The sequence below is a fragment of the Saccharomyces kudriavzevii genome (assembly GCF_947243775.1).
Source record: "Saccharomyces kudriavzevii IFO 1802 strain IFO1802 genome assembly, chromosome: 12".
Lineage (NCBI taxonomy): Eukaryota > Fungi > Ascomycota > Saccharomycetes > Saccharomycetales > Saccharomycetaceae > Saccharomyces > Saccharomyces kudriavzevii.
Genome location: NC_079283.1, coordinates 804,256 through 829,001, shown reverse-complemented (window position 1 = coordinate 829,001; position 24,746 = coordinate 804,256). Strand labels below are relative to the sequence as shown.

The 24,746-nt window shown below is 39.7% G+C and overlaps 14 protein-coding genes across 14 annotated transcripts; 5 read left to right on the top strand and 9 right to left on the bottom strand.

The window, feature by feature from the left end:
* Nucleotides 1-1,239: 1,239 nt before the first annotated feature.
* GRX8 (glutathione-disulfide reductase GRX8) lies at nt 1,240-1,569 on the bottom strand (the record flags this gene model as incomplete). The annotated part of the gene is made up of 1 exon (XM_056229985.1): nt 1,240-1,569. The coding sequence occupies one exon, from the start codon at nt 1,567-1,569 to the stop codon at nt 1,240-1,242; it is 330 nt and encodes a 109-aa protein (XP_056083949.1).
* Nucleotides 1,570-1,913: 344 nt separating this feature from the next.
* SKDI12G3920 (uncharacterized protein) lies at nt 1,914-2,171 on the bottom strand (the record flags this gene model as incomplete). Its single annotated transcript, XM_056229984.1, has 1 exon — nt 1,914-2,171. One exon carries the CDS (start codon nt 2,169-2,171, stop codon nt 1,914-1,916), a length of 258 nt encoding a protein of 85 aa, XP_056083948.1.
* A 312-nt stretch (nt 2,172-2,483) lies between these two features.
* On the top strand, nt 2,484-3,140 carry NMD4 (Nmd4p; the record flags this gene model as incomplete). The annotated part of the gene is made up of 1 exon (XM_056229983.1): nt 2,484-3,140. One exon carries the CDS (start codon nt 2,484-2,486, stop codon nt 3,138-3,140), a length of 657 nt encoding a protein of 218 aa, XP_056083947.1.
* A 468-nt stretch (nt 3,141-3,608) lies between these two features.
* Nucleotides 3,609-5,816, bottom strand: STE11 (mitogen-activated protein kinase kinase kinase STE11; the record flags this gene model as incomplete). Its single annotated transcript, XM_056229982.1, has 1 exon — nt 3,609-5,816. The coding sequence occupies one exon, from the start codon at nt 5,814-5,816 to the stop codon at nt 3,609-3,611; it is 2,208 nt and encodes a 735-aa protein (XP_056083946.1).
* Nucleotides 5,817-5,993: 177 nt separating this feature from the next.
* On the top strand, nt 5,994-6,284 carry SKDI12G3890 (uncharacterized protein; the record flags this gene model as incomplete). The annotated part of the gene is made up of 1 exon (XM_056229980.1): nt 5,994-6,284. One exon carries the CDS (start codon nt 5,994-5,996, stop codon nt 6,282-6,284), a length of 291 nt encoding a protein of 96 aa, XP_056083945.1.
* Nucleotides 6,285-6,541: 257 nt separating this feature from the next.
* On the top strand, nt 6,542-8,287 carry DCR2 (phosphoprotein phosphatase; the record flags this gene model as incomplete). Its single annotated transcript, XM_056229979.1, has 1 exon — nt 6,542-8,287. One exon carries the CDS (start codon nt 6,542-6,544, stop codon nt 8,285-8,287), a length of 1,746 nt encoding a protein of 581 aa, XP_056083944.1.
* VPS38 (Vps38p) lies at nt 8,253-9,557 on the bottom strand (the record flags this gene model as incomplete). The annotated part of the gene is made up of 1 exon (XM_056229978.1): nt 8,253-9,557. The coding sequence occupies one exon, from the start codon at nt 9,555-9,557 to the stop codon at nt 8,253-8,255; it is 1,305 nt and encodes a 434-aa protein (XP_056083943.1).
* Nucleotides 9,558-9,922: 365 nt separating this feature from the next.
* Nucleotides 9,923-11,371, bottom strand: ADE13 (adenylosuccinase ADE13; the record flags this gene model as incomplete). The annotated part of the gene is made up of 1 exon (XM_056229977.1): nt 9,923-11,371. One exon carries the CDS (start codon nt 11,369-11,371, stop codon nt 9,923-9,925), a length of 1,449 nt encoding a protein of 482 aa, XP_056083942.1.
* Nucleotides 11,372-11,645: 274 nt separating this feature from the next.
* Nucleotides 11,646-14,318, bottom strand: RSC2 (Rsc2p; the record flags this gene model as incomplete). Its single annotated transcript, XM_056229976.1, has 1 exon — nt 11,646-14,318. One exon carries the CDS (start codon nt 14,316-14,318, stop codon nt 11,646-11,648), a length of 2,673 nt encoding a protein of 890 aa, XP_056083941.1.
* A 420-nt stretch (nt 14,319-14,738) lies between these two features.
* ATG33 (Atg33p) lies at nt 14,739-15,332 on the bottom strand (the record flags this gene model as incomplete). The annotated part of the gene is made up of 1 exon (XM_056229975.1): nt 14,739-15,332. The coding sequence occupies one exon, from the start codon at nt 15,330-15,332 to the stop codon at nt 14,739-14,741; it is 594 nt and encodes a 197-aa protein (XP_056083940.1).
* Nucleotides 15,333-16,235: 903 nt separating this feature from the next.
* On the top strand, nt 16,236-17,423 carry ILV5 (ketol-acid reductoisomerase; the record flags this gene model as incomplete). The annotated part of the gene is made up of 1 exon (XM_056229974.1): nt 16,236-17,423. One exon carries the CDS (start codon nt 16,236-16,238, stop codon nt 17,421-17,423), a length of 1,188 nt encoding a protein of 395 aa, XP_056083939.1.
* A 693-nt stretch (nt 17,424-18,116) lies between these two features.
* On the top strand, nt 18,117-19,127 carry TAL1 (sedoheptulose-7-phosphate:D-glyceraldehyde-3-phosphate transaldolase TAL1; the record flags this gene model as incomplete). The annotated part of the gene is made up of 1 exon (XM_056229973.1): nt 18,117-19,127. The coding sequence occupies one exon, from the start codon at nt 18,117-18,119 to the stop codon at nt 19,125-19,127; it is 1,011 nt and encodes a 336-aa protein (XP_056083938.1).
* Nucleotides 19,128-19,331: 204 nt separating this feature from the next.
* On the bottom strand, nt 19,332-21,122 carry BUD8 (Bud8p; the record flags this gene model as incomplete). Its single annotated transcript, XM_056229972.1, has 1 exon — nt 19,332-21,122. The coding sequence occupies one exon, from the start codon at nt 21,120-21,122 to the stop codon at nt 19,332-19,334; it is 1,791 nt and encodes a 596-aa protein (XP_056083937.1).
* An 809-nt stretch (nt 21,123-21,931) lies between these two features.
* On the bottom strand, nt 21,932-24,334 carry LUG1 (Lug1p; the record flags this gene model as incomplete). Its single annotated transcript, XM_056229971.1, has 1 exon — nt 21,932-24,334. The coding sequence occupies one exon, from the start codon at nt 24,332-24,334 to the stop codon at nt 21,932-21,934; it is 2,403 nt and encodes an 800-aa protein (XP_056083936.1).
* Between the last annotated feature and the right edge of the window lie 412 nt (nt 24,335-24,746).

Sequence of the window (24,746 nt, the reverse complement as noted above, 5' to 3'; positions counted from 1 at the left end):
AAATCGTAAGTATCCCAAAGACTTGGGAGTTATGATCTTACGCATCTCTTCACCTTTCAACTGAGTTAGTTCCTCCATGACAGCTCGAACTGTAACGTGGAGACGGAACACGGAAAGGCGAACATGCGGTTACAATTGCGTAAAAAAGGTATCAAAGACTAGAACTCCTGTAACAATACCCAAGTTCGACCGAACTTGTAGATATTTACTTCTAAGCATACTTTCCACCTTCTCCAAAAAGGAACGCGTTGATCCAAAAAGAAGGAAGACTTTACTTTGGAGTTCAGCTACTTTGATTCTTTAGCAATCCCTGTTTACTTGCCTAGCGCAATGCTAAAACGGAAGGCAAACGACCAGAAGCCGAGGAAAAGGTGTAAACTTGCCTATTTTCCCCCCCATTTTTCAACCAATATTGGCTTAAGATCTTGTCCACTTACTTATTATTAGTTTGTTGTTGATGAACTTTGTTTGCTTGTCTTTTTAAAAAGAACAGTATAAATGTGAATAGTAAGTTCGATATATAATAGAGAAGAAGTGAGAACAATTCTTTTAATACAGAAAACTTTTCAAAACTTGAATGAAAAAAAGTTGCGTCGGTCATTTTTGACGGTTAAGTGTATTGAAGTTAGGTTTGCGCAGTGCAATCCATAGAAGACGATGGCATGAGTACGTCAAGATACTGGACGTTGCACTGCTCATATTCCACGAGTGGGGATTGGTTAGAATGAAGAGAGAGTATCTCTGGCTTTTTGCTGTGAAAAAATGCAGCTTTATAAATTAAACTGTGCGAAAGTCATGTAATTGGAACCTGGGAAAACATTGCTAGCTCCAATTGGCTGACGCCGTTGCTGAATTTTCAACGTATCTTCTAAGGAAACTCCGATCCCGATTGATTTGTTGTTGAATAAGCTTTACCTAGTTGGGTCAAGTACGACACACAGGAGGAAGGAAAAGTAATTGCAAGTGACAACAAAAAGAGTAAGGCCCCAAGGCACTTTTTTGGGGAGTAGTCATGTAAACGTTCTGATGTTATCAGTAGTTTAAAATTTTCCATTGTTTCCTTGGCGCACCCTCCAAGTGTTGCTCTTTATTTTTTCGAAATTTCTATTTAGTGACATTTATAAATTGCTTTGATATTCCCCCAAAAAAAAAAAAGTTCGATGTATAATGAGCTTTTATTTGGTTTACCTAGGTTTCAGACATAGTATGTATCTATTGATATAGAAAAGTCCAATTTTTTCAAGACAAAAGCCCAATTTTGGTCAATTCCTTCTCAAGTGTACCGCTATTTTCAAACCTGCGCAATTGACTCTCAGTTCCCCAAAACTTACCATTCACGACAACCGTTGGCAGATTTCTGCTTCCAACAACCTTTTGGAACGCAACCCTCCATTTTTCCTGTTCATTTCTTGGCAGTGATCCAATGTCAAAAACGAACACTTTGTTCTTTACATTGAACTTGTCCCAAATCGAGTTTGCATAGACGCAGTCAGGACACCAGCTTGCGGACAGCTGGAAATACGGGTGGGATTTGATCATCTCTTCTGCATTAGTAACAAAGGCGGACATTATTCGATGTATTCTTGTTTTAGATATTTATGCGATATTTCCCCCTCTTTCTGATTAATTCGAGAGGCTCTAAGCTCTTAATCCTTGCGCTCTCTTAAATAGCAAATCTACGTCGAGCCTATACAAACTGTGGCATCGGAGCTTATTACATCATATTGCCAAATTTCTCGCGGGGAACAAAAAAGCAACACATTTCTCTTTTGAATGACTTAAAAGTTACAAAGCTAATATACAAAACACTAGAAGTAAACTAGAGTATAGAAAAGCTGATGGAATGGTCCTCACCTAGGCCCCACGCAGAAATAAATGCCTTGCAAGCATGCAGACGAGTGTAGTTCTTGATATCACTTGGAGGCCTTCTTGCCCTTCTCCAATTCTTTTCTAGTACCTCTTAACAGCTCTAAATGGCCAACTTTACTAGCGACTAACCTTTCAGTAGTCTCAGTAAGAGAAGATCTCTTCTTCAATTTCTTCAAATGCAGTAGAGACTTCTTTTTTGATTTTAACTGCAATGGGGCAGCTTTTCTTAAGTTTTTCTGCTTCTTCGTAACCCTACGTGGATCCTTGACTTTCTTGGTGACTTTGAGTGGTTTTTGAGGCATCTTTATAGGCTGCTGATATTAGGGAAGACCACTTTTAGCGCAATATATGTATGTGATAAATGTACCTCATCGTTAATACTCTGGTACATGCTGTTATTTTTGCTTTACTTTGAAAATTTCAATGTTTTCGTTAAACGTGACGTATTTTCTTAATTCCATAGAGGTCAATCAGTGGCAGCTTTGAAGAGTTCTCTATTGCAGATAGCTAGGATCTTGCAAAAGAACACCTTCTATCACCGATTTCCCATCACTTCCTGGGATATAAGTACCCATCTTCTTCCCGCTTTTTGGTTACCTCAAATAAAGACGTTAATGACACAGTATAATTTCATTATAGATGCTTCGGCTTTTGAAAAGGGTTTAGGCAATATCAAGAGGTGGTGTTCTGATTGTACAGAGACAGTAACTTTGAATTTCTATATTCCAACTTTCACACTGAATGAACTGGATTTTCTTCAACAAAGACGCAAAAGCTTCGCAGCTCGCGAATCCTTAAAATTTATCGACAGGTTAGATGACTCTAATTTTTCTAATTTGAAAGTTTTCATTGAGTTTCCTGAAGTTTTGGATATCATCTTATGGTCAGATGTTATGGAACATGACAACGGCGCTGGGAAGGCGAATATGGCTAAATTGCCGAAGAGATTGAAGAATTTACTGAAAAGTTGTATCTACAAGTGCTACTTGCAAGGAAATGAGGGGTTGCATTGGTTTTTGATTAGTGAAGACCCCCAAATCCGCGAATTAGCTGTGCAATGCAACATCCCCTCTTGTTCTATTGTTGATGTAGATTCAATTTTGTCTAAGGATATGAATGACAAATCATTTAGAGAGAGTGAAAAGTTCAATAATGTGATGCTTAAAAATGGCACTAAGGAAGAAAGCGAAAACGGTAGAGAAACCATTAAAACTAACTTCGACAAAACAGTTTATGCTTCTAGAGGTACGGGTGAATTGTGGTCTCCATAACTAGCATCTTCAGGTTTTCCAGTATCACTTTGATAAATGGCTTTATCCTATGACAGAAATGAACAAAACACCGTTCCTACGGATGAGTTTATACAGTCTTCCTCTTCAATGTCCCAGCTACCTCTTTTCTCCAGAACAGATCGCTGTGAAGACACCAATAATCTTTTCATGAAACTGTAAAGAAAGGTTTTGTTTTCTTCCTGCATTTTTTTTTTTGATGTGGTTGTGCTCCTTTTACTAGAATTGTTTTATTTGATGCTATTGTTGAAATACCAACACTGAATGCAGTGGCTATTTCGGTCTTTTTTATAGTTATATTTATGAGTGCTCAGTCGGCGCAAATAAAAAGAAAGGAATAAGTAGTAGGAATCGTTTGATGAATGTCACTAAATATATACATAGTATTTGATGGAAAGTTCGACCAAAGTAATTTAGTCGCCCAAAAAAAGGTGTGTGGGTCGTTTTCTTTTAAAGGATATGTGCATCCAACCACGGATGCTGCAGCAGCTCAAGAGCAGTAGGTCTGTACTCATAATCCAGTTCAAATGCCTTTCTCAGAAAATTCTTTCCTTCCGACGTAGCCCAGGAAGGTATTTCAGGAGTCGTGTTGGTACCTATTTTGAAAATTGCTTGCATTTGAGAAAAATCTGGGAATGGATGCTTACCAGTGAACATTTCAACAACAACGCATGCGGTAGACCATATGTCTGCTTTAGCAGTAGTAGCGGTTTGTTTAACAACTTCTGGTGACATCCAAAACACAGAGCCTTGCAAAGAAGCTCTTTTATTTTGTTTCTTATTCAGAGGTGATAGTTTTTTTGAAATACCAAAATCAGTTATCTTTACGCAACCTTTAATATCGATCAAAATGTTTGCACCCTTGATATCTCGGTGAATAATGTTTTTCTTATGTAAATATGCAACCCCTATGAGTATTTGTCTGGTAAAGTTAGTAATCAGTGATTCTTCAAATGGACCGTAATTGTTTAACATAGACGAAACTGAACCCCCTGGAACGTATTCAAGGAATATATTCAAATTTCCGCCTTCTTGAGAGGCACCATAATAAGTAACTATGTTTTCATGATGTAGCTCCTTCAATAAATTCATTTCATGTTGTAAGGCATCTACCATTTTTTTATGAATATTTTGATTGGTTTTTGGATGATTTACGGCTCCGACATCCTCTGATTTCTCTTTTTGTTGGTTTTGTGAGCGTAGTAGCAGTTGCTCCTTCTGATCATTATTCTCATCCATCTTAGTCTGCTTATTGATGTTGTTATTGTTGCAGGTGGATGCTCCGATATTGCCATTTTTGATCTCCACTTGTTTTACTGCCATTAGTTCACCAGTATGAGCATTCATACCCAAGTAAACACTCCCAAAACTGCCTGATCCGATGCAAGCACCCTTCAACCAGTTTTTGGGTGTAGCAATTTTTGTTGGTAGTGAGACAACTTCACTGTCCTCTCCGAGAAAGTCATAATCTTCCTCTCCACCAGATCCAACGCTTAATAGTTCTAGCTGATTAGATATAGTATCTTTAGTGCCTGCTTTTTTATTTGTAAGTTTAGAAATCTTGGTTTTGTCAAGCTTACTATTTAATCTTGTTTGGTCTAATCCCTGTAATAATGCCATATCAACGGCATTTGAGTGCTTCAACAGAATGTCCCCGATGTTGTTTGACTCTGCACTTAGATTTCTACTTTTATTGATGCTTAATCTTGCTGAATGACGAAATGACTCCCTCATGGTCTTTTGCAAGCGTTTCATATCTGTATGAGGGAAATATCCTGCCAAATTGGTCGAGATAAACTCACTGGGGGGTCTTTGATTGAATATTTGCCTTATTCTATCCTTTTCGACATTGTCAATCAGGAGTTTCCCTTCAGGAGAGTTATTCGAAACACCCTTGTCCTGTAGTAGCAAGTTTGATGAAGATGATCCTACCTGGCTCAATGCACTCAATGTTCTCAAATACAGTTTCTTGGAAGTTGATATTGCTTTATCGCTCGGAGTCTGGTCCTTAGAAACAAAAATTATTCTATTTTTCTCAACTCGATCGTTTGCATGACATATAGTGACTAATTCCACATCATACAGCAAATGTAACACGTTCTTGACGTAGTCTAAGACAAATACATCATAATCCTGAACCATTTTAGTTACTTGCCCATCAGAATTTGTCGCTAATAATTCGTGGGGTAATCTCCTGATCAACCTCTTCTTAATAGAGTCTGCGTTAAAACAGCCATTCACATTAACCTTTTTAGCAGAACCATCGTTTAAAATAAATATCACGCAATGCTTTTCAGGGACTAAGTCTGAATTCATAGACAATGTGGCAGTGGATAGAGAGCTTACTTTCTCCATCAAGTTTTTTAATTCGTTTACTTGCTCAATGCGTTTGCCTCTTTGAAACGATTTAGCCTTCCTCATTATTCTAAGTCTGTCTCCTATTTTGTTTATTCCCAAAGCAGTGAGGATATCCTTGTCTAGGTATTTGATTTCTTCCTCTGTAACAAGATTACATTGGACAAATTTATCCAGGTATTTGGCACAGCCGATTTCTCCCAGAAATAACTCTACAAAAGGTAGATCATTAACCTTTTCATCACTTACTATTAAGCCACTACCTTCTGCACTTTGCACCTGCTCCATGTATTCTTCGCTCATTGACGATTTTTGCCTTCCCAACTCTACTTTATTTTATCTGTCTTATATGCATGTATGTACGTGGGATATTTTTATCTGGTTGGTCAAAGCCATCGCGAGGAAGGCTTCGCACCTTAAAAGAACTTTTGATGCTCGTTGGTTATAAAGAACAAGATAGGAGCAACGTAACAGAAAACAATGGCAGTTAGCGATAATAGTACCAGTCGTACGCAACGTACTCAAAATATAGAAGAATTAGAGAAGAAGTTGGGCGATAATCCAAAAATTGCTTTAAAGGGGGGAGGAAAGACGAAGTTAATGGATTTTGAACAACTGCGCAAGCCCCATTGCGTAAAGCCTAGTGCAAGACCTCCAGTAGAAAATACTGCTGGTGGTTTATTGAGAGCAGGTGGTCACAGGCCTCAGCTAAGTGATGAAGAGGTTTCTAAAAGACGCTATGAGAATTCTGGTGAACAAGAAGATCATTAAAGATTGTATGAGTAGGATGTATTTCGTTCTACGTCTCTCTAATATATAAGCCAGAAGGAAGATAGCCTTATATAAAGCTGTCCTGGAACGGTTTTTTATGTATATTCAAGTTTTATATTGCATTCTGTGTAAAGTTTTAAATTTTAAGATCATCTAGTGTTTACCCTTTTCAAAAAAGGAATCTGGTAGAACAATGAAAAACGAATAGAAATTTCAATCCTGAAAATCAGAGGCCGAGTCCATAGTTAAACCTCAACATGATTCGGTTACCAAAGCTGTATCAAAGACTGCTGCTGTACTTTGCAATTTTTGGCGTAATTGCCTTCTTTTATTATGATCATTTACGGGCATCAAAAATTCAACAGCGTTTTATTGGGAAGGATTATGTGACTCCATCTGCACCAAGTGCCGAACAGTGGCTCCGGAATAATGACCTTGAGGATTTCTCATATAGTGATAAGCTAGTTATAAATATTGGCTATGATGAATGTTTTCATATAGGCCGCTTCTATGAAAGATGCTTCAATCGGTTTGAATTGAAATCACGCCTAGCCAGTGAGAACTCACATGTTGTAAGGAAAAGAATTCATAAAGACTTAAGGAACTCATTTGGACGTAGGTGGTTTGGAAAATCGGAGTATGTTTACTACGATGTCTTACACCTTGCTTCGCTGCAATACTTTGGACCCAACCTAGAAAGGCTAAATGTTGAAGCCATCACCGAGATCTCCAAAGTTCCTAAGGGTGACTCTTTGCAGTTCAAGGATGTATTTGTCATGTTCAAACCCGTTGGCATAGAATTGTTGCAAAACAGAAGTTTCATAAGCGAAATTAATGTCCTCTTTGGTGCTGATTGTGTGAACCCGATAGTAAACTGGACTCTACAAAAAAATTTTCCCTTAACGGAATATGCTTACAGTGAACCTGCATATTTGACTTACAAGTTTGTTGGTTCTCACCCCGTAAACACAGAACCCCAGAGACTACAAGAAACCAACGAAGGAAAGTTTAAGATTGTTCAGTTAGCTGATCTTCACTTGGGGGTGGGGGAGTCTGAATGCGTCGATGAATTTCCAAAACATGAGGTTTGCAAAGCTGACCCAAAGACAAAAACCTTCATTCAACAGGTTCTTGACATTGAAAAACCACAGATGGTCGTTTTTACTGGTGACCAAATCATGGGTGACAGATCCATTCAAGATTCCGAAACGGTATTACTGAAAGCAGTCGCCCCTGTCATTGCAAGAAAAATTCCATGGGCAATGGTATGGGGAAATCATGACGACGAAGGAAGCTTAACCCGCTGGCAGTTGTCTCAATTAGCATCCGCACTGCCATATTCGCTTTTTAAATCTAATATTCATGATACGCAGGATAACACATTTGGTGTCGGTAATTATGTCCATCAGGTTTTTTCAAAAGATGACACTGAAGCCCCAGTAAGTACGCTTTATTTTCTGGATTCCCATAAATACTCCACAGCTGGTAAGATTTATCCTGGATACGACTGGATCAAAGAATCTCAATGGAAATATATTGAAGAATATCACGATAAAGTTTTGAAATCTAAAACTAAACTTTCGATGGCATTTTTTCACATTCCACTGCCAGAATATTTGAATACTGCATCAAAAACACATGCTGGAGAGAAGAATCCCCTGATTGGAACTTATAAAGAGGGTGTCACAGCACCTAAATACAACTCTGAAGGAATAGCCACGCTGGACAGGCTGGGTGTTGATGTTATCAGCTGTGGACATGATCATTGTAACGATTATTGTCTTCGAGATGACTCTACACCAAACCGACCTTGGTTATGCTATGGTGGTGGAGGTGGAGAAGGCGGTTATGCTGGTTATGGAGGTACAGAAAGGCGTATTCGTATTTATGAAATTGATATAAGTGAGGACAATATACATACATGGAAAAGACTAAATGGTAGTCCGGAAAACCTTTTTGATTACCAGTCTATGTTGGACAGTAATTCTCCAGAAATTGCTTAAACTGTAAAATGTTGGCATTAAAATAGCGTATTGCTCTGATCAATTTTGCTTGATGTCTTGCGATCATTGAGTCAGTAAAGTAGAGAGGGTACTGACCCTCGATCACTGAAGTGCTACCATAATACATCAACTTATAGGGTAAAGGGGCTTTGAAGATTTGAGTCGCGGCTAAATAGAGAAATAACAGGTAGTAACCCAATTGACTGTTTATGTGTTCCCTGCGCTTTGTGGATTCATTTGCCTGTCCAAATAAGATTCCTATATCTAATGGTTTTAATTTAAGGTATGCGGCGACATCATCTATGCTAGAAGGGCCTTCGAAATGTATATAACCTTTTGTTGTGTCAAACAACCCCGTTGAAGCGAAGATTCCTACTAGCTGAAATAATTTTTTGAATCTTAATTGATCTAATCTATCTTTGATCTGCACGAACCTGGAGTATATACTTCCGTAGTCATCGTTTATAGATTCATCTTGTGATATCAAGGATACATCAGTTTTTGAATGGCTGATCGTACCATTTTTTTCGAGTTGGGTCATTTCTAAACTTTTTTTTTTGGTTTTAGTTAGTAGTGTCTCTATAGACTTCTGTACAGTTTTCATATACCACTTATGCTGATTTTTATGCAATGGAAAACTTTCTTCTATCTTGGTGGAAATTTCGTTGATTTCTTCATGAACTTGCGAGGAATATTCCAATAACTTGTTTAATTTGAGTAAAGAACTATATGCCAGTGAATATTTAAGCTTAATTTCGCTTATATTCCTTTTGTGCAAACCAATCGGTTCTTTTATTGGCTTAACGTTTTCGGTAGGTAATGTATAGCACCCATCTACCAATTCAAGCACTGGCGTGTTAGTACCCGTAATTAAAACTGCGTCTTCATTGATGAATTGTAACTTATTAAGATCTATCTTGTAAGTGCACAAAACGCACCATTTATCGTCAACATTGGTGTTTGTATTTAGACTTATGCTGCGCAAAATTTCACTTGGAACTTTTCCCACTAAGTTCAGAATTATCATGGCAGATGTACCATTCAGTTTCGGTATTTCCTGGAAACTCAGTTTCTGTAAAGAATCAGATTGTACCTCACTCACATAAAGTAGCTCCCCCCTGATAGACTTCAAGATGAAAAAACATGGGACGAACCCATCGGCATGCTCCTTCATAAATTTGGAGTTTCCGTTGGCCTTGAATAGGCTTACGTTATGAAAGCAAATCGCACGAACGTGTCTTTGTCTTCGACTTGATAAAAATGGTTTCATATTTCTAAGCTATGCGTACTATATCTTATAGGATGGCATCAATTCAATGTGCACCTTTTTGGGTAGTAAACTTCAAGTTCTTCCTTCAAAGAATATATGTTCTTCAAGATGGCTTTTTCAAATCAGTACCGTGAATGTTCCTTTTTCAATCGATATAAACGTTGCCAAATCTTTGAACCAAAAATAAAAAACTGAAGAAAAAGATTATGACAGTAGAAAGGAATACAATGCTGGAAATAAAAAAATTGGAAAGGAAGTTTTCTTCTATTTACGAACTTAATTAAGTGTACATAAGCAAAGAATTGTAATTTTTTCATTAATAAAATATAACAGAATAATAGAAATTATTCGCACATGCAAAGCCTTCAAACGTTCAACTTAACCTGTTCATCGTTTAGATACTTTTGAAAAGGTTGTAAAGCATTGCTAACGTCTTTTTGGACAAATTTTTCAACTTGTTGTGGTGCTCTTCCGACAAAAGTGGATGGTTCTAGTAAAGAATCCAATTCTTCCCAGATCGGCTTGAAAAATTCGTCTTTCTTCACACGTTCAATCAAATCATTTTCACCACCCTCTTCCTTTACAACGGCAGCTGCCTGGTGAGAAAGTACTCTAATACGTTCATGTACTTCTTGTCTAGAAGCATTCTTTTCAACCATGGCCATGATAATATTTTCAGTGGCCATGAAAGGTAGCTCACCCTTAATTCTTCTTTCAATAACCTTTGGATATACAACTAAACCAGATGAAATGTTCAATAGGGTGGATAATAGAATGTCAGCGGTTAAAAATGCACTCGGTAAAGAAATTCTTCTGATGGCAGAATCGTCTAAAGTTCTTTCAAACCATTGAACAGATGCAGTTTGAACTGCATCGCTGAATAAAGAACCCAGGTGTCTAGCTAAAGAACAGACTCTTTCACAACGCATCGGGTTTCTCTTATAGGCCATAGCAGAGGAACCGATTTGTGATTTTTCAAAAGGTTCCTCAACCTCTTTCAAGTTAGCCAATAATCTTATATCAGTGGCCATTTTATGTGCAGTAGCAGCAAAAGAAGATAAAGGAGCCAAGACATCAATATCAATTTTTCTCGAGTAAGTTTGACCAGTGACTGGATACACCTTATCAAAACCTAATAATTCGGTGACTCTTGCATCAAGGGCCTCAACTTTGTCATGATTACCGTGAAACAACGCTAAGAATGATGCTTGAGTACCGGTAGTACCCTTGACACCACGTAACCCGATGTCATTTCTAGCTCTTTCAAAGTTTCTCAAATCCCACAATAATTCTTGTATCCATAGGGTTGCTCTCTTACCTAAAGTGGTTAATTGTGCCGGTTGGAAATGGGTCCAGCCTAATACAGGCAAATCCTTGTATTCCATAGCGAACTTAGCCAATCTGTTGATAACATTAACAAGTTTAGGAATAATAATGTCGTAAGCGTCTCTAATAAAAATCAAATCAGCATTGTCTGTGACAAAGCAGGAAGTAGCACCTAAGTGAATGATACCAGCAGCAGCGGGACAAGTTTCACCAAATGTATGGACATGAGCCATGACGTCATGTCTTACAATAGCCTCTTGAGCGGAGGCCTTTTCAATTTCATCATCGGTGATTTCAACATGTTGGCGCATTTGTTCAATGGCTTCATCAGTGACGACAGTTAAGCCCAATTCCTTTTCAGCAATAGCCAAATTTAACCATAGTTTTCTCCATGTAGAAAATCTATTTCTTAAAGAGAAAGTGGCTGACATTTCTTTAGAGGCATATCTGGAAGACAATGGCGTAGCGTAATTATCGTAGTCTGACATATCGTTAAATTAATTAGTTTGTTCCTTTTTTGGTTATAACAATTCGCTGAGTAGCCTTTTATTTTGAAGAGGGAATCTTGGAAGTCTCGAATGAAAGTATTATTATTTTATATGGTTACTACTAATACAACGATAATAAATTTACAGATGTCTTTCTACTATATAATAACTTCTATAATATTTTATTTCTTGCTTTGTTTTGAAGTTTGACTCTGCTCGCAGAGGGTAATACGCGACAAGAGAGGTAATGCTATCACTTTTGCAATAAAGGTGATCATGAAGATGACGAAGGAGACCGCAACAAAGAAAGCCTGTGCGCAGTGAACCTAGCCGAGGGTCTCAAACCAAGGACAAATGGGCCTGGTAAGGATTGTCTTTCATTTTCCACGTCTGGTTCCACGGAATCATCATTTTCGTCATTTTCAGTCATATCTTCTATAGTTTCCTCAGCTTCTTCGTATTCCAGTTTTCTCTTTTTGTTGGTATTGGTCCATCTGTTCAATGATTGTTTTAGATGTGAATCACCTGAATTTATTATTCGTTCATTTACTATTACACTAGGTCCTCTGAACCATAATATTTCGCCCTTCGTCTTTTTCCATGGGAACATCTCTTCTCTTCCAGATCTCTTGGTTTGACTATGTGGGTCCGTACGCTGTAAAACATCCACGTTTTTTGTTATCGAAATAGGCAAGACAAACGAAGAGGCAGCATCAACGGTTATACTTCCCAAATTACCTCTTGATGCCTGTGATGTTAAATCGTCGATAATGGTTGGGATGTTGTAACGTGATGCCTGAGATCTTTTCTGTTGCTGGTACTGATGTTGCTGCTGCTGTAATCTCTGTAATTGATGTTGCTTTAAACCTTGTACAGTAAGCGGACTTCCTGCACCTGGAGAACCAACTCTTGATAGCGGTATTTGTTGTTGACCAAGGGGATTTTGGTTGTCTGATGACATGGAAGACCTGCTATATCTCAAATTGGCCAGTTTGGTACTTGAGTAGCCTGTTTTCGGAAGAGCATTCGCCGTCGGAGTGTTCGTGGTAATGGTGCCTGTTTCGATGTCCACTTGGCCATCTTCAGGGGAATCATTAGGTCTGATGATATATCTTGGACAGTCATCTGATGTCGCGTATTCCCCCAAATCATCACGTTCCATCTTGGCTCTCATGTAAACGGCTCCGACCAATGGAGGGGCATCAGGAGATCCCATCGTCGGTTCGGGAATGCGATCATGTGGCGTTGCATTTGCAGGTAAAAGATGTCTGATAGGAGAAGGATACTTGAAGAATTTTCTACCATTTACTGGGACGGTGACTTCGTCTAGATCACGAATTTCCTCTGGCAAGCAGGCTTTCCAAGTTCTAATCTTGTTGAAAATCTTATCTGATTCATTATAGCGGAATTCACAAACGAATAATGGGCCCTCTAATTTCATATCGGGGTTACCACGTTGATATCTTGTGAAATGGATCACATAACACTTCCCGACCAAGTTCGATACTAGGTGATCACGGTACTGGCCCGTTTTCATTACCTCGTTTTTGTAAAATAGTCTATCCACTCTATGCACGGTTTGTTCTGGTCTATAGTACCAACAGGCATTCAGCCATTGTTTCCCATCTGGGGTTTTCCATAATCTGAAAATCTGACCAACTATGGGCTTTTGGGGGTCATTTTGGTTTCGGAGAAGTGCCCAGTCTCCCACGTGATATGATAAATTATTTACAGTGACTTCATCTAATGGATATCTCAACTCACCCTCTGGAATGAAACTTCTATCAGGTTTGGATAATTCGAATCTTGCTAAATTGGCAAATGTTTTTTCTAAGATATTTGATATTTTTATACTTTCAGGATCACCTCTATGTGAAATTCTAAAATTGGTCAACATAAGATTAAAATCATTCTGAAACTCTTGAAATGTTTTGTAGCGACGAGTCTTAACCTTTTTATTGATATCTTGGAGGCTAATCGGATTAGCTATCATGACATAGTAGTTCGCATCCTTGTGTCTATCAGGTAGTCTTTCAAAGAGATCTGTTAGGCCAAATCCACTATCCAGTACCTCTTTTTTCAAGACTTTCATGACATTTTTCATTCTTTGAATATAGGGCAAATCAATAATTGGGGGTCTCCCACGTTTTACTTGAGTTCTCGAAACCTGCCTATGCCTTGAGCCCAATGGTTGAGGGGTACCCGATTGGGATGATGTGGTGGACCTATTATCTCTTAGAGGTTTCCGGTTATATGGATTAATGTTTATTAGTGGCTTTCTGATTAATTCAGGAAAATCGGAATCTTTCGAGTTATCGATGTCCATATCCGTGGCTTCATAATCTTCATCGTTATTCGTATCCGTCCCTGGCTCAGATTCTCGTTTAACAGAGGCAGTACGAGTTTTTCTTAATCTTCTGGCCGCTTCGCTGGAGTTCAATGAAGAATTGGATGAAGCTCTAGCCGCACTAGCTCTCGCTGCTTCCTCTGCCTTTTTTCTCAATTTCTCTTGGAACTCTTCATAGCCTGGTTCATCGGGCAATGGACCCAAGTCAGGATACTCTAAGTTTGTATATTTTTCCTTTAAGTTTGTATAAATTGTGCCTTTTAGATATTTTTCAAGGACTAACGCGTATTTGTAGATTCCTGAATCTCTTGTATTGTAGGTTTTGGCATTCCAAGGTATCTGTACAATGTCGTTCATAAACTGCTGAGCATCTGTATAGTGCGGGATACGCTTCTTCAAAGTATTGAAAGATACGGGATTCTTGATCACTGCGTAATAGTCGGGATAGTCCTTCTTCGGTGGAAGAACATTGAATATCGGTGAAATTTCCAGACCAGAGTCTTCCTTCAAGGTGAAAAGAGATTCATATTCTTTCCTGAGGTCTTTGTATAATGCGCTTGAACTTGGTGTGGACAAGCTTGAATTTTCGTCAGGCATCATGCACTGTCGGTGTAGAATATCTCCGCTTCGTCTGGTTCTGCGCGACGTAGTGCGTATTTATTGAATAGTTGTTACCAATACTTTTAACTGTGTTGTTTTTCTCTCTTCCCATTGTAACATGCGAAGTTTTGCCATAGACTAGGCCGGGTTATGTGAAATAGTGGCAGTCATGAAAAAAGCCAAGACATCTTATCTCAGATTTATATTATATTGTATTATTACGTATACTCGTATATATGTTGTGTATACATATAGATATAGATATATATGTGCGTACATTAACACGTTATTTTATAACCCATGAGAATATATAAAAAGCTGCGAATAACAACAGGCTTATTTTTCTTGGGAAAAAAAGTAAGCTAAATCCAGACAGTTACAAATTTCTTGTAAAGGAAATGAATAAGAGAATGGGAAATGCTAAATAAATTGACCCTCGCCATAGACGCCTACTACGGCTTGTACGAAGCCAAGAATAGCAATAGCAGTTGCTGCGACTAGGTTTTTGGTGTGGATTGGAGGTCCGGTTTGTAGAGCCTCTGCAGGCCTGGGTGGTGTAGTAGCGGCAGGCTTCTCATCGTGAGTTGAGTTCTTTGGAGTGTGTGCGTCCTCGCCCAAATCAATAATGGAATCGCTTAGTTCGGGAACGACAGGTTTGCTGTCCTCGGGTAGCAAAGAAGATTCCTTGGAAACTTTATTATACTTCCTAGATTTGTAGTGGGACGCGCACCCCAGAACAAACGAAGACAATGGAGCAGCAAGCATACCATACAGCAAATAAGGGTGTCTTAAGGAAGGTGGGGCGCCGAAGAAACTCATACAAAAGAAAGTCGATGCAAAGGCCCCCAGAGCAGTAGCCGCATTTTTCAAAGTCAGTAGAGTAGGAGTTAACGGTCCTGTCACCACCTCTAGCGGGGTGGTAGATGTGATCAGTGTAGCGGAAGCCAAAAGACCGGCATAGAGGCCTATCGAAGAGACCGCGATACCCTTTGTGATGGCTAGACAAACAGACATCTTAGTGTGCTTTATTTTTGGTACTTGAAATAGTAAGGTGATAGACTAACTGTAAGTCCAGTTCAACCTGTAATAAGAAGGTGGCAAGTGAACAAGAGATCTTTTATGTCCTTCCTTCTGGAATGGATTGAACGGGGTTAAGATTGAGTAAAGCCTAGGTTCATTTAGTTTTTGCCAGATTCGTATCCCTAACCCGCTTTTTACCCGGCCAGAAGTACAAAGAACCAAACAATACAAAGGTCCAGTAGCAAGGAACCAAGATATTGAGCGTTTAATATTTGAGCAGCTCCTGCTACTTGGCTTCGGATATTAATGGAGAAGTTATAAGATTTGCTTGGCATACCGTCCCGCATTGTCGTGTGTCGTTCCATCTCTTCCGCTCCACTGCAAGAGATGGAACATCCAAGCCCTTGCAACATCGCCACGGCTAAACAAAGACAATGAACCAATGCCAGTCATGAACGTAGCCACTGCCAAGCTGCCGAGCTGCCGCTGAGGTACTGCTAGAACAATATATTCCGGCAATAGCGGTCTCCCCCGGTACCGGGTCTGCGACCATCCAGCAGAGTCACTCGCTGGCTTCGCAGTTGATTAAGTGACTCATCCGTCCGTCTCTGGCAGTTGGCAAGCGCCCAGACTGGGTCCGTTCCCGCTCAGGTTACGACAGGCGAAATTTTCATCACGGCGTAGGACGCAAAAAAATAATCGTACAGGTATCTTGGAAAAAAAAATGAAAAATTTCATATAAAAGGGATGACCTAACCTGACCCAACTGCTTCTGCACTTGGCCCCTTCCATGTTTCTTGTAAATTCGCCTACTAAACTATACAAAAACATATATACAACCTAAACCTTAGGAGTTATATTTTTCTACCCGTTCAGCAAAACAAGTAAAAGTACAACATGTTGAGAACTCAAGCCGCCAGATTGATCTGCAACTCCCGTGTCATCACTGCCAAGAGAACCTTTGCTTTGGTCGCCCGTGCTGCTGCATACAGCAAGCCAACTGCCCGTTTCGTTAAGCCAATGGTCGCTACCCGTGGTTTGAAGCAAATCAACTTCGGTGGTACCGTTGAAACTGTTTACGAAAGAGCCGACTGGCCAAGAGAGAAGTTGTTGAAGTACTTCAAGAACGACACTTTTGCTTTGATCGGTTACGGTTCCCAAGGTTACGGTCAAGGTTTGAACTTGAGAGACAATGGTTTGAACGTCGTCATCGGTGTCCGTAAGGATGGTGCTTCTTGGAAGGCTGCCATCGAAGACGGTTGGGTCCCAGGTCAAAACTTGTTCACTGTTGAAGAAGCCATCAAGAAGGGTACCTACGTCATGAACTTGTTGTCCGATGCCGCTCAATCCGAAACATGGTCTACTATCAAGCCATTGTTGACCAAGGGTAAGACTTTGTACTTCTCCCACGGTTTCTCCCCAGTTTTCAAGGACTTGACCCACGTCGAACCACCAAAGGACTTGGATGTCATCTTGGTTGCTCCAAAGGGTTCTGGTAGAACCGTCAGATCTTTGTTCAAGGAAGGTCGTGGTATCAACTCTTCCTACGCCGTCTGGAACGATGTCACCGGTAAGGCTCACGAAAAGGCCCAAGCTTTGGCTGTTGCCATTGGTTCTGGTTACGTCTACCAAACCACTTTCGAAAGAGAAGTCAACTCTGACTTGTACGGTGAAAGAGGTTGTTTAATGGGTGGTATCCACGGTATGTTCTTGGCCCAATACGACGTCTTGAGAGAAAATGGTCACTCCCCATCCGAAGCCTTCAACGAAACCGTCGAAGAAGCTACCCAATCTCTATACCCATTGATCGGTAAGTACGGTATGGACTACATGTACGATGCTTGCTCTACCACCGCCAGAAGAGGTGCTTTGGACTGGTACCCAATCTTCAAGAACGCTTTGAAGCCTGTTTTCCAAGACTTGTACGAATCTACCAAGAACGGTACCGAAACCAAGAGATCTTTGGAATTCAACTCCCAACCTGACTACAGAGAAAAACTAGAAAAGGAATTGGACACCATCAGAAACATGGAAATCTGGAAGGTCGGCAAAGAAGTCAGAAAGTTGAGACCAGAAAACAAATAAAGAGGAAAATAATAAATCAAGTGCTGGAAACTTTTTCTCTTCTCAGAATTTTCACAACATCATTAATTAAGTCATAGTCAATTGAATTGACCCAAGTACCACCGTTTTAAGTTTTTTTTTTTCATCCAACATATACACCTGTACACTAGGAAGCAGTGCCTTACAAGAGTAAAGTACCTTCAAATCTCTATATTTTTTACATATTTATTATGATTCAATGAATAATCTAATTAAATCGAAAACCGAGGCACTAAACCTAATAAATAATTCGCCAGCGGGACAGCTGTTAATCTTCTTTCCCTTTTGACCAAGCTTGCCGGTTGTCGTGGCATAGCGGCATTAGCGCGGCGTTATGAGCTCCCTCGTGGTTTGAAAAAGGGCGGGCATAAGCGGAACTAAAAAGGACTGATCGAGCCATAGTTAGGTGGATTTGTCCAACTCGCCAAGTTACGCTTGGTCGACGGCCCCTTTTCCAACGAATCGTATATGCTAACATGCGCACGCTTCCTATAAATATATATGTATATATATATATATATATATATACGTGCTTGTGTTTTATGCTTCCCAGCTTGAGGTGGTTTCCTCTTTTTTCCCTCTTGGCTTCCTGTTTCTCAAAGGAATATTTTTTCAAGTTAAATCACAGAACGGTAGTAAAAAACTTCTCGAACTCACCACATATACGTGTAGATAATGTCTGAACCAGCTCAAAAGAAACAAAAGGTCGTCGCCAACAACTCTTTAGAACAGCTAAAGGCCTCCGGTACCGTGGTCGTCGCCGACACTGGTGACTTCGGCTCCATTGCCAAGTTCCAACCTCAAGACTCCACCACTAATCCATCTTTGATCTTGGCTGCTGCCAAGCAACCAACATACGCCAAGTTGATCGATGTCGCTGTGGAATACGGTAAAAAGCATGGCAAGACCACCGCCGAACAGGTGGAAAGCGCCGTAGATAGATTGTTGGTGGAATTTGGTAAGGAAATCTTGAAGATTGTCCCAGGCAGAGTCTCCACCGAGGTTGATGCTAGATTGTCTTTCGACACACAAGCCACTATTGAAAAGGCTAGACATATCATTAAACTATTCGAGCAAGAAGGCGTCTCCAGAGAGAGAGTTCTTATCAAGATCGCCTCCACTTGGGAAGGTATCCAAGCTGCCAAGGTGTTGGAAGAGGAGGACGGTATCCACTGTAACTTGACTCTATTATTCTCCTTCGTTCAGGCCGTCGCCTGTGCTGAAGCTCAAGTCACTTTGATCTCTCCATTCGTCGGTAGAATTCTAGACTGGTACAAGGCCAGCACTGGTAAAGATTATGCCGGTGAAGCCGACCCCGGTGTTATTTCTGTCAAGAGCATTTACAACTACTATAAGAAGTACGGTTACAAAACCATCGTTATGGGCGCTTCTTTCAGAAGCACTGACGAAATTAAAAATTTAGCTGGGGTCGACTATCTAACGATTTCCCCAGGTTTGTTAGACAAATTGATGAACAGTACCGAACCTTTCCCAAGAGTTTTGGATCCTGCCTCCGCCAAAAAAGAGGCCGGTGACAAGATTTCTTACATTAGCGATGAATCCAAGTTCAGATTCGATTTCAATGAAGACGCCATGGCCACTGAAAAATTGTCTGACGGTATCAGAAAGTTCTCTGCTGATATTGTTACTTTGTTCGATTTGATTGAAAAGAAAGTTACTGCTTGAGCAGTCAGGCCGTGTCCTGACGCACGTTTTTCATGAACATGCACAAGTATATGTCCATATATATATAAATTAATGAAAAGACCCTGTTTATATATGTAAAACTTTAACGAGACAAAAAGAAAACACTTTTTACATCTTACTTAACTGAAATACTATCTCACAAACCTCCTTGTTCTCTCTGTGGGGAGAAAAGGGTGAACCAACTTATCGTTCCCTTGTGATGCCTACGCCAAAGCCAATGGCAACACCGGCTATCACGATCATTATTTCAGCGGCCCCTAAGATGAGACATAATATTCGGAACCATCGCAAATCGACATCCCATATGAATCCTTCTAGCAATGCCGCTCGATGTTCTTTATTCATGAGCAACCTCATCAACCTATAGTCTGAAATCAGCTTACTTCTTGAACTACAACCAATGACGAAAAATAACGGCGGTACCATAGCACAACACAGGATGACTATAACGATGCTTTCAATGCTATAAACGTCTCTAAATCCATTTTTTCCCGAGTCAAAAGAATGAATAGATGCAGTGTCGATATGCTGAATGGGCATTCTTGCCTCCAGGTCTATATTGTCAATATTGTCACCATCTTCTATTCCAATATCAGTCTTTTCTCGTCGTGTACTTCGGGCTGGTCTTTCTATATTGGTTTTCTCTTCAGTCGGCAAATCTGAGCTTTGCGACTTAATAGGTGCTAATATAATAGGTTGTCCATGTTTTGGTAATGCTTTATTTTTATTGCTGTTCACTTCATTTAATGATGGTGGCGTTTTAGGTTTTCTATACGGTAAAAATGGTTCGGATTTACTTGAGCTTCCGGATTCTAGGCGAAGGGCTGTCCTTCCCCATTTACTTGATCCTGATACACTTCTTAAGACAGGAATGGAAGGCAATCCAATAGGTGGGCCCTCTTCCTCTGATGAGGAAGGGTTGCGCCGCGTGGACCTGGGATGGAAAGAAGCTTTATGACCGAGCTCTATGCGGTCCCAAGACGAATTCTCGTTACTACTTCCACTGCTTTGTAATGGAATCAGTATGTTTCCTATTAACGATGGGCTTTGAGGAACTTTCTTCATTTTTGCAGAGGTGTATAGTGCATCTGGTGACTGTAACTCATCGCTTGTCGACGATTTTATTGATGCAGCCTTCTCTGGGATTTTTAATCTATGCGGTATAAACTTTGCTTCGTGCACAGGTTCATATTCGTCTAGGTTTTCATCAACAGTTGAACTGATATAGTTAACATTAGAAATCCGTTTTTTTTTTGTAAATTTTACTGCTTCTTCAACATCTGGTTCCAAAGTATCATCGTAATGGTATGAAAAAAATGAGTGCTCCGTTGTTTCATTAGGCCCGCTTGATGCAGGACGCTGAGGTGTTCCTTTCTTTGGCTCATCGTTCCCGCGAATCGCCAAAGACGAATACAATGAGGACACGACCCTATTAGGTTCTTGCTCTATGGGGCTTCCTTCAGTATCTTCTCCCATGAGAACTGAAGTTGATATTGTCAATGCGCAACTTAGTCTTTGTGAAGAAGGTGAATTCAGCACCCTTTCTGGTCGTACCGCCACATTCTGTGAAGGAGTTACGTTCCTTGAAGGTGGCAGTTCCTCATTATCTCGTCGAAGCGAAGCTGGCCTTACGGTGTTTCTCGGTATATTATTATCCTGGGTATCGTGAAATTGTGTTCTTAAAGACGAACGACTACTAGAGCTGGAGCTAGAACTTGTAGATGCTCCCATTATTTGTGAGAACCTTTCATTGTTGATGTATATAGCAAATCCTGGACCTCGACTTGTACTTTCATAGGCAACAGTTGCCAGTTCTATTTCTGTATTAGGAACCTCATGTGCTTGTTCTCCAAGATTCTCCAAGAACAAGGATGCCCTTGGATGTGCTCTAGACGATGAAGATGAGGCATCGCTATATGATGTTGATGCTGTTGTCTCAGAAGAGCCTAGATAATCTTCGTCTGATTGTACCATACTTCATGTAGAATTGAAAAATGACAAAAAATATGGAATAATGGGTATTGATAACTAGAACTGAAGCTAAAAAGTTTGTTACAACTGCGGGAAGATTGTGACTGAAATTGAATTAAAAATTAGCGAGTGGAATTGTATTTGCTTCCTTATCAGAAGAATTAAATGGATATCGATAACCGGTCAGAAATAAAAATTGTCAATTAAGGAATATGAAAAAATGCAATTGAAAGCTGTTCTCTTCTTCTGTTAGAAGCTCAAAGGAACAGATACAGACACGCGACTGGAAGTTTCCAGTTGTCCTTGAGTATCTTTATTGTTTCTCTTCCAAACTCAATCGCCTGCTATTAAAATGAAGTATGGGTAATTGAAGCGAAGGTGATTAAAAATTATAACTACTTTTGCGAGTATTGCCAACACGCAATGAAAAACACACCACAATGAATTTGTTCTGTTCTTTTTAGCGGCAGTACTATCAGGTTCAGGTTTGGCCCTCTTCAGTAAGCGGATGAGTAAATCATTTTTAATTGTTTTTATGTTCTCTTTAGGATTATTTTTTCGCCATGTTTACCTTTTTCGGAGGAAAGTAACTTCCCTTACTGAAAAAAAAGGAAAATTCGCATTGCGTTTCGAGGCATTCTTCGATCAGTCGATTAGGGAAAAGAGAATATGCGGCAATCATCAAATTCGTTTACGAAAAGTCTAGCTAAATTATGAATGATGCATGCAATATTTTACCACATATAGAAATTGTATGAACAAAACAAGGGCGGGGGGATGTCAGAGAAGGTGAGTAAAGAAAAACAAACTACTTATGCTTTTAAACTATAGTATCTATACATTCCCCGTTCGATGCACCCAAAAACCTGATATTCGTCGACTACTTCAAAATGCAATCTGTATCTTTGAGTAGTCCGAGGATCCTTTAGATCATAGATGAATTCATCGGGATGGGTGAAATAGTAATTCTTACGCTTGTGAAGATGATTCAAATGAGAAAAGGACAAATATGATCCCGAGGAAGAATTTTCCCCAGTGAGACCCGGCCTCACTTTATTTCCAGAACGTGACCGCGAACTTTCAAACAGCCGTAGTTGTGACCTTCTCCGTTGTAGGTCGGGATTATGCAAATACTCATCGTCAGTCTCCTCATAGTTCGCCATTGTTCTTAGCTCCTGTTGCTCATCAGCCAAGTCCTGAATTCTCTGTTCTTGCAATGATAATTCACGCAAGTCATGCACAGATCTATCCCAGTACAACCCATCTCTAATTAGAGACGCTGCAGAAGCATTGTTAGCATTTGAGTCGACACGGGAAGACGCATTATTGCTTCTTAAGGAAGGCCTATTTAGCAAAGTCCTTCTTGGGATAGCAACATCGTTTTCATTGTTGTGTTCATCCTCGTTGTGAATTATTCTCCAGCCACCTCGAGGTAATGTTGGAGTAACTATTGGCAGTGGTGTGTGACCAAGACTGATTGCACCTCTTCTATTTAAAAACTGGGAAACTGGTGGTTTCAAATCTCTGTAACACAATTTACGCCTGACGCCACTTTGAGGAACTAGCCCACACCCAAGCATGATCTTACTCTGAGCAAACTTTAAAAAATCAGGCTGATTGATGATCTCTATAATTTTGTGACCTTCCAAATCGTATCTGGTTAAATTTGACTTGGATTCCAAATCATCGCGATTTAAAAATGGATCTGTCTTATATAGCCAATACCTTCTACCGTAAGAAGAATCGATATAACATTTCCATTTCACTTGTTCGGCAGTTGAGATATCCTTGATAACAGAATTAGGATTTTTATATCTATACGCAATTATTTCATGTCTTTCATTTAGTTTTTCAATTTGTTGCCAGGATTCAAAAGCTACTTCTAAGGCGACCAAAGTTGGCGAACAGGTATATAGTAACGAATCTTGAATGGTCCATTTATTGACATATGAGTTGCCGGAGATATTTAAAAACTTTAATTTTTGAACACAATTAGGATGATCTTGATCAATTGGTGTCAAGAATTCCACAAGCGCGGATATCGGGATGTTGTTTCCCTTTATACTTAAACTTTTTAATTTGGGGAAATTCCACTTTATAAACTGTAAGTTATCGCGGCATTGATGGTAGTAAGTGGATTCAGTGATAAGATCCTCACTAAAGGATGACGCGATATATAATGGTAAACCGCCAATGTTTAGGTATTGCAACGTCTTATTATGACCATGCTGGCAGAGTTTTTTCAATAAAAACATTGTATGCACCTCATTCCAAGATGATGAGTGAGCTATGACGCTGACATTCAACCATTCCAATGTAGAAGTATTATCAGGATCCGTGATTGTTGGATGGTGACTAAAAAATTCCAGAACTGCTCTTGGCGTAACTTGGAGGCAGGTAGCTAGGGAAAGATGGGTCAAATTTTTCCAATGAGGAATACCATGATATAATGTATTATCATCAATGGACGTGTGAGACAGGTCGAGTTTCTGTAGTTCAGGTAGCATCTTGAAGATCTTCCAAAGGACGCGGGATGGTAGATCAATACAGTCATTTAGGCCTAAACAGGTAATTTGATAACTTTGTTGGATAGGCTCTACCTGATACTGATCAGTCGGCATATTGGGATAGTAATATTCCAAGGCCTTAATAAAACTTTCTGTGAAGCTGGTACCTGAGCAGCCACAGAAATCAACTACACTCAATACTTTGCCCGGAGATAGGATATATTTTATGATATTATCATCCAAATCGTCCTGGATATTTTCACATGCTAAGAATTCTCTCAAGTTTGCTTTCGTGAGCATCAAAAACTCGAGAAGAGTTTCGTTAGTCAAATTTTTAATCAATTTATTCATTTCACTAGATCTCCCCAGTCCAATGGACGTCAACTCTTGGAAATCCGCTACTTCAACTTTATTACAAAGCGTTCTATTATCTTTTAAAGTTTGCAAAAGACCATGGAATCTCTTTGCGGTAGTCAAATTACAATATCTATAAATGAGAACTTGACAAATATGAGAGAATGTCTTGTTGACGGTTAGATTACTTTTGACAAACGTAGCTAAATTTTCGTTAAACTTTTCCGCAGTTCCTGGATGGTCATTTCGTAACAAGTCTCTAAATTGGTACGTGAGTATTTGGTAAACAATCTCAGGCGGGATAGCAGTCCCCATAAATTGGTCTGGTGAAGTTTTAGGCTTAAAATCTGGCATTTAACTGTCTTCCAACACTGCTGTTTTCCTTTTTTTACTTCGATTAGGGTACGAAATACTAGGGACTGGGATAAGATAAATAAGAATGTGGTTTCTATGTTGCCCCTACCCTCCAAACGTTATAGTTAGACGTAAGAAAAATAAGTGCAGTAGTTAAGATGACATCCAGTGGGGGGATCGAAAGCAATCAAAAGCGAGTTTTCAAAGAATTGCATGGCGACCAAGCTCATCAAATGAGGAGAATATGCCAAATTCCACCTTTAATTCAATGAGCCCTGCGAAATGGCGCGGGTAACATTTCCCCGTAAAGATTTCTTTATTTGACCTTAAGGGAGGTTTGTTCTTGACTAATTTCAGCATTCCATCAATAATGGAAGGATAAACAGCTCGGTCATACCATATGCCCTGGGAC